Source organism: Thalia democratica, chromosome 1, assembly GCF_965202585.1.
Source record: "Thalia democratica chromosome 1, ktThaDemo2.hap1.1, whole genome shotgun sequence".
In the NCBI taxonomy this organism is placed as follows: domain Eukaryota; kingdom Metazoa; phylum Chordata; class Thaliacea; order Salpida; family Salpidae; genus Thalia; species Thalia democratica.
Genome location: NC_139165.1, coordinates 45785051 through 45801328, shown reverse-complemented (window position 1 = coordinate 45801328; position 16278 = coordinate 45785051). Strand labels below are relative to the sequence as shown.

The 16278-nt window shown below is 30.1% G+C and overlaps 1 protein-coding gene across 1 annotated transcript; it reads right to left on the bottom strand.

Moving 5' to 3' along the window:
- Positions 1 to 1559: 1559 nt before the first annotated feature.
- On the bottom strand, positions 1560 to 16034 carry LOC145833643 (uncharacterized). Its single transcript, XM_082940792.1, has 7 exons — positions 15935 to 16034; positions 8784 to 8930; positions 8086 to 8178; positions 7790 to 7911; positions 3804 to 4001; positions 3272 to 3560; positions 1560 to 2987 (listed from the first exon to the last, which is right to left on the bottom strand). Exons 1-7 carry the CDS (start codon positions 15995 to 15997, stop codon positions 2607 to 2609), a joined length of 1293 nt encoding a protein of 430 aa, XP_082796918.1. The 5' UTR covers positions 15998 to 16034; the 3' UTR covers positions 1560 to 2606.
- Positions 16035 to 16278: the final 244 nt, after the last annotated feature.

Genomic DNA, 16278 nt, shown 5'->3' with positions numbered 1-16278 from the left:
AATTAACTTTTTTAAGCAAAGTAATAAAAGTTGTATTGACAATACTGTTAAAAAAGTATTTTGAAAAACACTTTAATCTAATCCTAAAATTATAAAAATATAAGAAACTTGCTTTTCTGATCTTTTTAAACAAACTATGTATTTTTAAAGATATAGTAGAGCCCACAAAATCTATATGTTGCTGAAGGTTATTAAAAATATTATGAGAACTAATAATTAAAGAAGATAAAAAAGACTAACTATGTTGATAAAGTATAAAAGTTTATACAAAAATGAAAACATAACAATTAAAACTACGTGTAGTCCAAAAAATTAAGAAAAAAGTATAATTTTAATATGTAACAAGTTTTTAATTTTGTATTAGGCAGTTTAAAGCTTCTTAAGTATAAAATATCTAAGAAAAACAAAATAATTAGCTTGCTTAAATATTATATAAATGTATTAGAAATTTTAGTTATCAAGTTGTATAACACCTGAATTTATAGATTATTAATGTACAGTGTTTTAATTATTGAAAAAGTAGCTCTATTAAAAAAGTTTAAACTTTCAATATGTTTTTTGTTTTGATTAAACATAATACGTAGTTATAAATATAAAAATATTATACTGAAAAATACTGTAGAAGGCTTTTTAAGGGTAACTAAACATTGAAAAAATATTTTTATTCGAATTAATTTAATCTAAAGTTGCTTGTATTATAAAATCAACTTTAGATTAAATTAATTCGAATAAAAATATTTCTTCAATGTTTTCCATGTCTATTCAAAGCTTTCTCTGTACAAAGAATATAATACAACAAAAAAGCATGACACTAAATCCAATAATGATACGGTAATATTTTCTTTGATGATTAAATATCATTGGTTAAACATTGGTTTTGGTCAAGTCAGAAATCCGTAGTGGTTCTAAATTCATCTATGAATAGAAAAAAAAACATAGGACTTGATACTTTCTCATCAAGAGACACTAAAGCATTGGATTCTTTTACCTCACAGTTTTACAAGCATTTCATTTTTAGCTGTTACATTAGAGATAGTTTAATGTGCGTTTTTCATACTCGTGTAATTTTAAGATATTTTTCGTTTTCCCTTAGGCATCGTTTATACTGAAGTTTTAAGAACGTAACCACAAAATAAACACGACTAATTATTCTATTGTTTTACGAACATTTAAATATTTAATTCCTCGTGTACTTAATCTATGCAAATCTGAATTACCGCACAGTATCTGTTTTATTAACAATAAGGAGGTGTTAATCAACACAATAACTAATTATCTGTACAAAATTTCGACTAAGAAACGCCATTTTGTGAAGTCTAAACTACATTGTTTTTGTTGATTTGATTAGTCTTTGATTTTTAACTCTAGCACTTCATAAACTTTCGATTTATTTAAATTTGTTTTGTCTATGTTTTTTTGTCTGAAATCGTTCACGCAAAAAGTTTACAACTTAGATTGTGTTCTTATTAGCTAATTACACTAGTTAGTAGCTTTGACACAACTTCATTTAACTGATTTAGAACATTTTACATTTCTTTTATAATTTATTTTTGGCAACATTCAATGGCAAAATAAATCAGATCACAAACATATGATTTAAACAAAAATAAAACCTTAGCTAAAAATAAATGCTAAAAACACACCAACAAAAAAAAAAAAACAACCTGAAACTGAAAGTATAACATTGAAGATAAGAAATATGAAAATTACGTAGAATTGAACGGTGCTTAACATATTAAAACTAAAAGTAAAATTCAAGTTAGTTAAAATCTTTAAATGATATTAAAAACTATGAGTATGCAAATTGAAAAATTTTGTGTGAAAGTATTTAGAAAATGACGTTAAGCTATAATAACAGGAGTTTACAGCTGAGTAACAATATTCAGTAAGTTTTACGAACCTGCAACAGCTAGGTGTTAGATCAACTAGCATGCATAGAAAGAACTACAAATAAAAAAAAAGTTTATTTCTAATTGTTACACTATTTACTATTTTTTAATAATAAAAATGTTGTAAAATTACTTGTTATGTAAATCGACAGTTTGAAAAGAAAATCAAAGCTGTTTTTAAGCTTTAAACACAAAATATTAATCTTTTTGAAGTATATAAGTTTAATCAAAGTCTTTTAACATAGTTCTAAAGTAAAATTTAGAATAGTTTAAATATAAAAATCAGGCCTACTTTTATGCAAAATACTTTCTTTCTAACTAAAATTAATCAAAAGCTCATCATAGTTATTAGTTATTAAAAAAGAAAAACTAGAAATAAAAAACAAAACTAATTAAAAAATGTCTAGTAATTTTTTAGAAAAAAAAAACGTATAAATTAGAAAAAGAATAACTTTAGAAACAAACTGTTTAGCTCGTTAAGCTAAAACTACGGCAGCATGAACTCATATTGCTTCAAATAGTTTTTCCAAACAACCAGCACGATTGTTTTGCTAATTCAAGCACAAGCAGATCCAAAGCAAAAGTTTCTCATACACTGCTCGATCATTGAGAACTTTCTTTCACATGCACCTGCAACTAAACACTCTACCACGTTCACTAATCTACTCTACCGAGCGAAAACACCGACACTTTGATTTTTCGCATTTTGCTCGTGCTTTACTTTTGCGGCAGCATGCTTATCTTTATGACGTTGGACACTTTGCTGCGGGGCGACGAGCCCTTTTCTTTAACGTCCTTGCTTTCGTTGGTGGTCTGAACGTTCTCGGAATCGGGGATCTTCTGTACGTGCTTGCGGCAGAAGCTGAGGTACATGCAGGAGCCGACTATGACGAAGGGGGTCAAGGAGAAAAGGACGATCATCGCCACTATTTTCGGGTCGAAGCCGCACTTGTGGTCCATGTCGTCCTCATCGTCGTCGTCTTCCGTTTTCGTGTCGTTTGTGACGTCATACTTGGAAGTCGTAGTCGTTTGATCTTCGACCAATGGAGTCACGTGGTCCAAGTTCTCGTGCACTTGAATTTTTCCGTCTTTGACCATCTGATATTAGATAGCATTAAAAAATTGGGAAAACAGCATTCAACAAATTATAAATAATTTTATCAGTAGAGTTTGAGTTTATATACATAAACAACATTTAAATAACTAACAAGCTCAAAAATTTGTAGAAAATGTTTTCAGTTTATAGCAAAAGCAAAAGGTAGATATATATTGAGGTTTAAGTATTAAGTAACAAAAACATTAAACAAACAAACTGCTTTGTACTGGCTTAATAAGAATAAGTGAAATGCTTTTATTTCACTGCAATATCAAAAAGTTCTAACCTCCTTCATCGCTTCGCTATCAGCGTCCGTGCCCGCGTTCGGGTAGTGATCCGGTAGAGGCAGGTCGCCATCAGGGTTGCTGTTTCTTTTGAAAGTTTCGTTCTCGCCGAAGGGTGAAGTGTTTTCAAAGGGCAGCAGGTCGACATCTTGGTCTTTCGCCGGCTTCAAGCCGGTGGGGGCTTGCTTTTCTTCGGGGGTGGAAGGAACGTACAGGTCGTAGTACTTGACGATGCTGACCAGCCTCTCCTTCGTCGCCTCCTTGTCCGCGTTCTTCTTCAGCGTGCTTGTTCTGATTGATGCGTGAACAGTTAGAAATAGTTACTATCTGAATGTATATGAAACACACTGGAATATCTCATGCTTTTCGATGTTTGTTTATGGGTAATGCGTTAGCCAAAGCTTTGCATATCTTAAGTTTTCAAGATTGATTTTTAAAAATGCTAAGTTTAATTTGAATCAAGTTTTAAAGATAAACTTTCTTTGCGTCAAAATTTATAAGCTTTAATTTACAGAATGCTTGAGAAAAACAAACCCGTTTTCAGGAGAGTACTTGTAGATGAGATGGTCTAAAATTTCATTTTGTTCAGGCGATTGGTTGCTATCAGCGTGCTTATCAGGCTTCGAGTTGGGAACGTTTAAGGTGTTCAAGTATTTTTGGTGAGCTTTGATACGTCTAGTCTCCTGATTTAACAACAGCTGATACTCACTTAAGTCATTCTTCACTTTATTTCTGTAGAAATTATTTTATCAAAAGTAAAGTTTTGTTTTTATTCTTTTTAACTATTCATAACAAAAAAACCGTTAATAAAATATTTATAATTTAAGCTAGATAAAAGAAATACTTTTAGTTAGTTTTTAGAAATAATGAAACTATTTAATAAATTTATTTGTCAAAAAGTTTTTGTTGTATGATACAGCTTTAGTAGTGATACAGCTATAAAGTATATTTAACTTAAAAATGCTTTAGACCAAGGTTTTCCAAACTATTTTGCAAATGGCCCCCTTTAAAGAAATCAAACAAGCCATGGTCCCCTTCAACAAGATTACTCAAAAACTACCACAAAAAACACCTAAAACGTTTTTTTTTTTTTGCTCTTCATCTGCAACTCAAGATTATCTAGTGTAAGTTTCAAATTATGACCTCGTGGCTCCTTTACTGCTCATGGCCCCCCTCTTACCCCTTTGCTGCTCGTAGCCCCCTGAGTATCTATCATGGCCCCCAAGGGGGCAACTTGGACCACTTTGGGAAACCCTGCTTTAGACCAATCGCTCTTAATCTTTTAACAAGCTGTTCACAGTAGGTCACAAAAAACTATGGTTAAGAAAGTATTTATTTTATACTTTATTAGTACAAAACTAATTTTGTTATTACTTAGCTGTTTTTTTTACTACACAATACAGCATAATTATTAAAGTAGTATAAAATCAGATTTTGAAATAAGGATAAATTAGAACAAGCACTTTTCTAAAAGTCCTTTTTTTACCAATTAAAATTTATAGGCAGACTATAACAATTTTCGTGCACTCAAATTGACACTGGTGCACACTTTAGAGTTTTTGATGAGACTAATATTACTTTTAAATATTACAAATACTACAACTCAACGTCTTTTTTTAACTTAAATGTAAATTAGATATATATTTATTAATAAATGTTAAAAAGTATTTTTGTTGAAATTTTAAAAGTAATAAAACTTTGCTAAGTGTTGTGCATCGTTATTTTTACTATTTCATATAGTTTGAAAATAAAACAAGACTATTAACAATTAATTGCTGATAAAATGTTTTCTTATACTCATTAAAAAACACTAAAACTATCACTTAATTATTAATGAATTTGTTCTATTTTAATTTGAACCATCAAATAAGAACACGACACTAGATAGCTTACAAAAGACATTACATTAGAAAAGCACACGGCCTTGAAGTTCATAACCAAGTACTTACTTAAACTGTACTATCAAACACAAGTACCATAACTAGTAAAGTTATATTAGTCTTTAATTAACTGATCGAAGGAGCCAGTTTTGGAGACCGAGTGTTTTTCCCGATTGGAATTTATGCGACTTCGAACGCCCGTACGGTTTCGTGCCAGCTCAAATGTTGCTTAGCAACACTCAAGCGGCTCTCGGAGCGTGCCACGATAATTCCTGGCGAGGGTGAGGCAGAAGATGGAAAGAAATTCTTCTGAGTATTATCTCGCGAACATAAATTGATGTGCGCTCTAACTGTTATAACCAAAATTGTTTTTTATCGCTGATGTGCTCAAGCAGCGTTATTTTTATTAATTTCGCCTCTTAATTGCCCCTCGAAGCGTCGCTGCAGCTCGACTTGCCGTGAGCTCGATAAACAGCATTGTTAAATTGCCATTAGACTGGTAAGGCCGGAAGTCACATGCATTAGCACGATAGGTTAGTTTTAGGCTACCTCGCTTGCTACCTAGTTAACATGCTTCTTCAATTTGGTTGTTTATTATTCTAATTCTGAACAACTAAATTGTTTACTTTTGAATATGCTTTGAGAAGTTCTATATTGATTTTTTATTTAATTTTTATTTAGTTGTCTGTGGTTTAATTAAAAAAAATATTAATTAAAACAAGCTTGAAAAACAAACTAAAATGCTTGAAAACTGAAGCAAACTCAGGCTTTTTGTTTATTCCAAAGTAACTTACATAACAAACTTCACTTTGCTTGTTCAAAGTACAAATTTTTACGATTCAAAAATGCATGACAAGACGATTTTATACTGTGAAAAAAAAACATACCGAACGTGAAAAACGTTGCGTTTATAAATATGGTTTTATTTATCGTGCATTTTTATAGCTTCAAAGCTTTTTTCAATTTAAAACTAACATAAATTTGTTTAGTACGTGTCTCTTAAATTTGATCTCGAAATTGTTTTTATGGCACTAATACGTTAACTTTTTTGCATGTCTCTATAAAAAACTAATAATGTTTGTTAATATAATAACTTTAACTTAGTCTTTTTAAAGGATCATTTTTTTTTAAACTTAATTTTGTTATGAATATTTTGTTAAAACAGATACTATAACTAAATTTTTAGAAGCGTATAAAAATGCTATATTGGGATACATTGTGGTCATTCTGAATAAAGCTTACATTTTTCTATATTTCAAACAACTTTTATTTCACTTTCATTTATTTGAAATTTTCTTTTATGAGAGACTTGTAAGTTTGTACAATAAAATTTCAACACAAAAACATTTAATCTGTCCACGCGCGCAAACTTGGTCAACTTCGATATTTTCATGTTTTTTGGCCTCGGGCAACGCTGCAGCATTTTGTCAGCTTTTCTTGTTGATTTTCACATTCATTAAATACATTGCTTGAATTTTAATGCGGTATGCAAGTTTAACAAGGTTGCTTGAAAATGTTTAAAAGTTATGGTAACAATGTTTTCATTTAAAGCGTTTTATTTTTTAATATACTTAAAACGAAGCTCAAATTTGATAAAAACATTCGTTTGCTGAATGTTGTTACAAGACCATTTATATTTTTCAATTTAAATTCAAAGCGTGTCTGATCATTAGCTAGCTAAATTACCTTGAAAAAACAACATTCATCATCAAAAAAAAAGTGAACGGTGTCGTGACAAAACCTTCTATTTAAAAAGTAGTTATTACCTCATCCAGCGTTACGCCTTAAAAAAACCTACGAAGTTATGCCTGTAAGGAAATAATTAACGGACGCCTGTAGAACATAAATCAATGTTTATTTGAACACCGCCTTAATCACGCTACAGCCATTAGCATTTGGCGTAGCAGTTTGTGCGGTTTCTGATGACAGCTACTTAATTTCCAGCATGAAGGATCACGGGTATTTTCAGCTTCCATAGATAGTGATACATCGCAGCAGTCTAACTTGATACTAACTTGCAGCAGTGCTAATATTAAGACGCACTCATACAGTGATACTTAACTTTTTATCAAAAGCATGGTGAATGGCGCTACCATTGTATGAAGCTTGCATCTGATTTTCATAAAGACCTTGAGCCGTTTGAATGGTGTCGGGCGCAGTGATTAAGAGCTGCAGTCAGTTCGGTGAAAGAGCGCAGTGCCAGGCGGTGTTTCTGCTGCCGGTTGTTTGTCTTGATAGCTTGTCTGCTTTTTATTGTCGCAGGTTGAACGGCCTTCTCGGCAGCTTCACGGTTTGTTCGCAGCTAATTGGTATCAGTCTTGATTGAAACGTTGTTATGTTTGTACTTGATTAGAAAAACTTCAGCAATTAACTATGTTTGTTTTCATGTCAAACATATATACTATTTAGATTTATGTGCCTTCTGTTCACAAAATAAACAATGTTACAAAGGGAATAAACAATGTTAGATTTTTTTTGTTAAAATGAAAGCTTTTAGGTCATAACTAAGCTTCAGCTAACATTTTATATTATACACTTGATACACACTAAAAACTAATTCTAGATTGCATGTAAACTTGTTCACCTTAATTGTATGGTAAAAATCTCAATGACTGTAAAAATATAACGAGCTTTACTTACATTAAGCTAGTATTGTTTCTTTCGTTTGTTACAAGGTCTTGAATATCTTTTATTTGCGAGTCCAAGTTTTTTACATCAAATAAAACTTGCTTGCAGATTCCATGTAAAACGTCTACTGTTGTCTGTTTTATCGAGTAATTTAGATGAAAAAAAAATTTGCATAATAGTTAAAAATAAAGGCATTAGCATACGCATTTTTATTTGAACATAGTCTTTTTATACGCAAATACTTTGACAAAATTAAAATCTTTAAGCTTAACAAAGAGTAATTTGCTTGATTTCAATAATGGGTTTACCTTAAGCAGAAATTTTTGATCTCCATTTACTTCGCTTATTGTAATGTGGTCAAGCCCTTGGTCTTGTGCATCCTTTACTTTTGTCACTAAAGCCTAAAAACAAAATAATTTACATACCAGCTCATAGTTCCTAAGTATCATCTGATATATTGTTTATTAATTATCACGTTATATTTATATGTGAGGTATTTTGTTTGTAAAAGTTTCATTGACGTTTCTATAAAAGTAGTACTTTTTAAATAACTGTCTTTTCTTTTCGTGTGTCTTCTGTTTAAGTTGCGAATGTTTTGATGCCTGATTGCAACGTTAAACACTAAACAACAATAATAATATTGTATAAACTAATAAGCTTAAACTTGTTTAATGCATGATGGAGATAACTAAACTATTAATAAAAGAACTATTAATTACGTGTAAAAAATTACGAAAATACCGTGCTACACATATGTTATATAACAGGTGATAAGTAGCTTTGTTGAATATTTGATAAACAGGCAGAAAGTTTGAAACATATACATAAAGTCAGTGTTTCTTTTATAAAAAAATATATAACAAGTACATAAATATAGAAATTTATGTATGTCATTTCGCTAAACCTCCGTAGAACTAGGTTGTTAGGAGCTTTTATAAGTTTAATTTATATAAAATTTATTGAACAATTATACAGGTATATTAAAGTTTAAAAATAGTAAACTAACATCTACATGCAGCACAGTGCTAGTGACGTTTTGTGTGAAAATTTGCAGGCTTCTCAGTTCCTCTAAGTATAAAAGGGTGTTATTGTTGAAGTTGTCTTCGTTAGCTACATAAGTGTCATACGAAAGATCCCGTTCTTGTGCTTTTGACTGCAATAAAACATTTATATAAACAAACCAATAAAAAAATAAAAATTAGCGGAACGTTGTAAGAAAGTAACGATTAAAAGTACTGGTTTAAGTATCAAGATGATACAAGAAAACTAAAAGTTATAATTGTATTTAAAGGCAGTAAGTTTTTGTTGTATAAAAACGGAGTATATAAGAATTTTTTAAAATTCTAAATATAGAGCAGAAAACTTTTCTCAAATTTAAAATTGAATAAACTGAAAATTTTACGTTACATTCGATTGTTTACAAACTTTTCATTTGCGGCTTGAGAAATTGAGACAAAATCGGAAACTGTTTGAAAAAGATGCAAATGTTTTTTATGAGTCTAAAACTAATACATCAATCAGCAGCTAAACTTAACTAAAAAGAAAAACAGCTTTTGACCATATTGTTGCTAAAGTACCACATTTTTAAGTTTATTTCTAATTTTAATAACTAAATCCATTAAGTTTAAGTTAAAAAAAAAAAAATTTTAAGAAAATGTTAAAGTTGTAAAATTTTAGTTAAAAAATAATGCAAGCTTTTCAAATATTTATGCTTATTTTTTGTTAATTAAATCCGACATTAACAAGTGAATGAGCGCTTTACACTTGGTACCGACTGTTTATCCTTACACAAGTGTCATAAGGTGTGCAGCTTGCAACTTGAGATTATGTGAAGATACGCTGCAGCCGATTATATCTACTTTAGATATTCAAGTTTCTCGAGTAAAACCTTTTCTTTTTTGATGAAAGCGTAATAAAAACCCGGGTAGAAAATAAAAATTAATTTGTAGCTAGAATCGTGCTGTTGACTAAACTAATTAAAAATTATTATATAAATTTCATTATTTTTATTTAAATAAGATTGTACATCTCTTAGTTCTACAAAAAAGTATTTGAAACAAAATACCAGTTTAGAGTCTTAGACGAATTTTAAATGATAATGATAATTATAATATTTTGTTTACAATATAGGTTTAATATACAAAGTTTGTATGGAAACTATTGTAAAAAAAAACTAAAGAGATTTCATAAGTTAAAGAAATAAATATCTCGTGTTCATATAATGTTTATATTTAAACGAGATTACTTAAACTATCACTTTAAACCTCAAGTTTTGCTTTTAAAAGTGTCCAAGTAAGAATACATTTCATAAGTTACTATGATACAACGCTCTTTTATTGCTACCATAATAACATACTGTTCTGTCTTAGATTGCATCTTTACTTTTTTTTGACAAAACCTTGTGGTAATAAAGGAGGAAAAAATAAAAAGAATACAAAGCCGAGGAACAAATCAGCATTATGACGGAACAACCGCAAAATTAATTCGGTCACCAAATATTTCTCTGGGCTTTCATCTTTTGTTAAGGCAACCACACACACGGCTTAGGCTCGTCCTGATATGCAGGTTGCGTAACTTTTGTTTGGAGCAACTTTTCTATGTAAATCAAACTTGCTTTAGGATGAGCTACACTTGCCCGTGTTTAAATTCAAGCTTGCTTGTAAAGTTTACTCAAAGTTTTCTACTTTATTTGTTTTAGTTGTTTTATTCGCTGATATTATTTTTTTTACTATGAACCTTACTTGTGCATCATTAAAAACGGATTGAAACAGTTTCTCTAGTTCATTAGAAATTACAAAAACATTTTGTAAAGAACTTTGAGTTTCATAAACTTTATAACAGAAAAACTATTTCAAAACACAGAAAGATCTTTACGAGTCTTTCTGACTTCAGCAAAGAAAACTCCTTCAAAAGCCTCCTCCTAACTTCAACTTCATCAAGCACCGCTCTTCCTCAGATGAGACTGTTTCTCACCCAACTGCAAACCACCGTGCGGTCGCCAGCTTTAATCTATTCTAAAACACTTAACCCCCACAACACAATGAGGCTGCGGTCGCCTCGCAGACGCCATTGCTCGCCACCCGCGTCCACCAGGGGCCGCTGTCGTCAGCTTGCGGTGTTAATTAGCTCAGAGGGGCATTTAGCTATGAGGGGCGATGAAATGAGACACAATAGCGCGAACGCTTCGGCTGCACCTGTTTCGATTGTGTTTTTGTTTTGATTGAAAACAGGTTGGCTGTGCTGAAACTTAAATGAGATAAACAAATACATTAAGTTCTGATGATCCTCTTAATAACTCACTTAACAGATATCTAAAAAAAAACTCGATAAATTGTATCAAAAAAAAGTTTTAAGCTGTATTTTAACAATACAGTAAACTTTTCAAATCCTACTAAAAAAAGGCACAGAAGTAAAAATATAAAGTCAATTATGATTTACATACAACTATTTTTGTTTAAGACTTGTTTTATTTGTTTGTTTTCATAATACTCCCTTGTGTTTTATCAAAGACAACATCAAATTCTTAAACAAATACCACACGTTTTACAGCGATGTTTTCTTGCTCGAAACATTAAAATTATCTCATGATTTCAGCTCAATTAGCTATTGACATCACTGATTGTCGTGCTGAGACACACCGGTTGGCACAGAGGCTCTCCTCAATTTATTTGATACACCACTGCACTAACATGTAAGTAATGCGTGATGCGTTTTAGAATATTTAAATAGAGTAGCGAAGTTATTGATTGAAAACCTTAAATTTTCGCTCAAGTCGTTTAAAGTTTTTTTTTTTGAAAATATAGTATGTTCGTAACTTATGGCTGTTTTAAAACCATTGCTGAAACCGTTCGATAAAAGTCTTGCAGCAACACCATGCACATTAGAAATATAAACATGAATAAGATACAAAAATAATATTTAAGGGATCACTTAAGTTTGCAAAAGTGTTCACACTTTAACAACAAACATCGAGCCATATAAAAAATTGCAATTATACAATAATTTTAGGTGTTGCCTTTTTTAAACCAGATTTAAGATGCGAAAAGACTTCAACTTTGACAATAAAAGCTCATATTTTCCCATTCAATTAGCCAAAGGCCAAAGTTTATAGCAATACAAATAAATCACGAGCTTTCGGTGGAATGTAATCTGCAAACGAATTCGAATTATTTTACTGAAAGCATACTATGTTGCCTTTCTCCTAAGAAACTGTTTTTAAAGCGTATGGAGATACAAATTAAAAGCAACGCATGAAACGTTTGTGATAGCCTGAAGGTTAAATTTTCTTTCATGTGAAAAATGTTTGTGGCTTAGTCCAAGTAAAACATCTATGCTGGAACACATCGATTAGCACTAAACAAAGTACATGTTTCAGTTTCTATGCTAGTTTCTAAACTAATTAGCGAGTGATTAGCTGTCTTCACTTTGAGTTTGTTCTAAGTACTAATAGTTAAAGTAAAAATAAGTTCGACTTCTTTTTTCATACCTTCGTTTCTATATTTATAAATAATAGTTTAAATACTAAGTCATAAAAGTTGAAAAAAAAATAAATTTCATATTTTTTTAATTATAAGGGTAAAACAAAATTACTTCAAAAAATGGATACGACAAAGAATAAGTAAAATAGTGATGACAATCTTAACACTTGTTATCAAAATCTGCATCAAATGTAAAAAAACCTGTTAGCTTTGATTTTTTCAAGTGTAAAGATCATAGATTAAGATTCTCATTATCTTTTGAGATTTTTTACCTTATTATACTCTTAGAAGACTAAAAGTTTGATAAAAAAAGACTAAGTTTTTCACAGATAGTTGTTAAAGGCGTATGCATGACTTATAAAGCGCCGGCACCAACTTCTACTGTGACTTGAGTATAATTTGAAATCCGGTCGAGGCAGGCACCGGTGTCACGTGACTTGAGTGACGACACAATGTCTGCTGAGTCTCGATTGTGACGTTTTCTGTTATAACATCAGCGATGACAGCTGTAAGGCGTCGGTGTTCAGATGCTCTTTGAATTATGACGTCACAAAGGTATAAAACACTGCTTTTTAAAATTTAAATTGCTATTACGCACAACTTATCATTTTTTATAAAAACCGAGTAAATTGAGATCTTAGTATACGCCAGAAAACGGCAGCCTTTAGAAAGTATCAAGTTTTCTAAGAAAAAGTGCTCAATGGCAGCAATGTATAAAAAAAATTTGCGGGCTTTAGTTGTTTAAACTAGTTATTAAAATCAATAAAAAGGAATACAATTAAACCAAAAGATTTATAAGTTGTGCATTACAGTCACCTCTCGCGAATCTACAAACATTGTATCCACAGAAGAAGTGTGTAACTCAACGAAAAAACGTAACAAAACGAGAGACAGCAAATATACTTACTATATTGGCTGTTTTCTTATAATGCATTTGATATGAGAGATTTGATTGAGGAGTTTCCAACTTTTTTGTTTACAAAAATATTTTTCATTTAAGTTGTGCATACATTTGAATAGTTTTTTTGATAAAAACTGTTTGTGTGTATAAGTTATTTTTTTATGCCTATCTAAGATTAAACTTGTCAAAAAATTTATGGTACACCGAGGCTCAATTATCTATCGATCTCAAAATATAATACATAGAAGTGAATTATCATTTAATATTTCATAAAAAAAATTAAATATGTTGTTAATGAATACATACAATAAAATTAATTTGTACAATATAAAATTTCTTTCAATATTTTTTTGTGTTTTTTGAGAATTCAAAAATGCGTATTTAAGCGAGAGCGCGTGACCAAATAAGTGCATAGATTCGCGATAGGTTACTGTAATAAAGAAGAAGTAATTACTATTAAATTAAGAGCTTAAATGTAAGTTGTTTAAAAAAATAGTTTCTACTGTTTTATAAAATGAGGTTTTAGCTGAAAAGTACATCTCGGGTCGAGGGTTTTTGTTTCGTGTATTGAATTTTGCAAGCGGCTTGCAGTTCACCGACCCCTGGTGTTCGCACGCAGACATAGTGAAAAAGTCCTATTTAAAGTAATTTTAAGAGCTGAAAGAAAAAAAACTGGTTCAACTAAAAAAAAAATCAGTGACTTTATATCAACGTTTTTCGAAAAATAAAACTTTAACTTTTTTTTGAATTTAATTGTTTATTTTATGAGAACAAAATAAATAATCAAGGACGAGTAAAGCTTGATCGTAAAACACACAAGCTTGTATTGAACTGTAAAAAGAAGCTTTATAAACTTATTTTGAATAAAAACTTCCTTAAAACAATGTAAACCTCTTCCATATTAAGATATGTAAGTGCTGATAAAACTATATAAACTTATCGCTAAAATTTTCAGTATTGTAACTAGTTGTCTTTTTAATTTCGATAAGTTTGTTATTTCTAATACAAACTTTGTTTGTCATCGCAAAACTTTTGTTTTGATCTTTTGGGCACGTTTTAAAATCAAACGTAAAACATAATCGTTTACGTCATGATAATCGTTTAATTTGGTTGTATATTTGTAATTACTTTGTACATTACTTAATGTGCCTGGCAGAGCAAACTTAAGATCTCGACCTGTTACAGAAACTGCTCCAAATGATTATAACATTTTTTTCAAATATAAGAGATTGAACTGATGTTGTTAAAATCGTAAACACGTTGTTTAACAATATGTATATGAATAATTTTTATTAACTTATTTTTAAAAGATCTTGACTTTGACAGGAAACTCTGTAAATTATAGCCAAACAATATCGGTAAAGTAGTTTTTATAGTAACAACTAAGTTACTAAGTATAACTCTACTTTGTTTAAAACGATATTGCAATTATTTTACTACCAAAGATACTGATAAAAACATGAAAGTCATTAAAATTCAATATTTAAGCTTAGGTAATATTCGACAACTATATTTGTATACAAAAAGAAAACAAGTTTCATCTAGGTCTTTTAAAAAGTAGGTCAACCTTTATTAAAACTACATTTATTTTAGTTACCCTTGTCGCTATCTATTAAAGATAACATACATGCAGTATCTAAAACAGAGGTCGGCCGCCTTTTAAAGTATACTAGTATTTTGCAGCCAACTTTTTTTTTAAAAAAGTCATTGCAAGCCACCGTAACTTTGAAAGTTATACTAAAAAACGTAGAAAATCTCTTTAGAGTAGGTGTTGGTAACATACGACCCGCAGACCGGATCCTACTGCCAACAGAAATATTTTGCTCGCCACGTGTTTTTTAGATACGACAAGTCTTGTGCGAATCAAATAGAACATAACTTACAATAATAGTTATTTTGAAACTGTTTCATATTTTGAACTTTGGTACACAGTACTGCTCACTAAACAAATATTTCATTACAGTTTCATTAAAATAATTCTTCTTGCAAAAAAAAAAATCTGTCAAATCTGACCCGCAGACTAAAAATGATGCCCACCCGTACTTTATACGCAAATTGTAGTTAAACTATTTAAAATAAGCCCAACTGTTTACTCACAATTAAACTAAGAGCTTAATTTAAAATATTTGCTATAAAAAATAAAGTTTGCTTCCTTTGCAAATGCTATTTTAAGTTAAAAGTATATCGCAGAGCTCTGCCTGACGGGAAGGATTTTCCGCAGGCCGGAGTTTTCTGGTCTCTGATCTAGACTATGAGCTTAGAGTATGTAGTACCCACTGTTGTATATGAAAATAACAATTTGTAATTTGTGTATAATTTAAATCAAACAGTTTTAGAATTAAAAAAGTCTTTAAATAAGCTTGTTGTGTTTGAAATAAGTAAAATACCTTTAGATTTTTAAACTAAAACCGATCGTTTGTTATGTCAAAGCAGTCTATATCCTTAGCAAAATGTTTGTGCAAGTTTACAAAAAATTGTTACTTATTTCTGTTGTTATCCAATTACCTTATCTTAACAGGTTGTCAAATGTAAAACATAACTTAACTAATCTGTAACCAATACCTATTTAAATGTCATTTTATATCACGCTTTACGTTGTTATGAAACCATTTTAATGTAGGCATTCTTTTCATTCTTTAAATCTTAAATCACTGTTTGTAATATTCGATCAAAAAAAAACTTATAAGTTCCTTTAATTTTAAAAACAAACAATTGCATATTGCACTTATTAGTTACAAACACTACGAAAAATAAATTAATATTATAATGGAAACTAACCGCTACGAAGAATATAAAAAGTATAAAGAGTTTTTCCGTAGACATTAAAAACTTTAGTTTCATTTTGTTTCCTCTATTATGTACAACTTAGTTAAATGCTGAAAAAAAATTGATAGATTAATATATGAAACCGGATATAAATAAGTAAAGTTGCCCTAAAGTGTAGTATTCTAAGAAAATAGATTATTACATAATTGGTAACAATGAGTTAAATAAAACAAAATAGAAGTTTGAAATTTTCTTTGAAAAAACATTAATATGAATTATTTTGTAGCTTAAACTATTATTTTAATCTGTGAAATATCGTAAAAATTTATAAAATTTTTATGACAGGGTACCAGAGT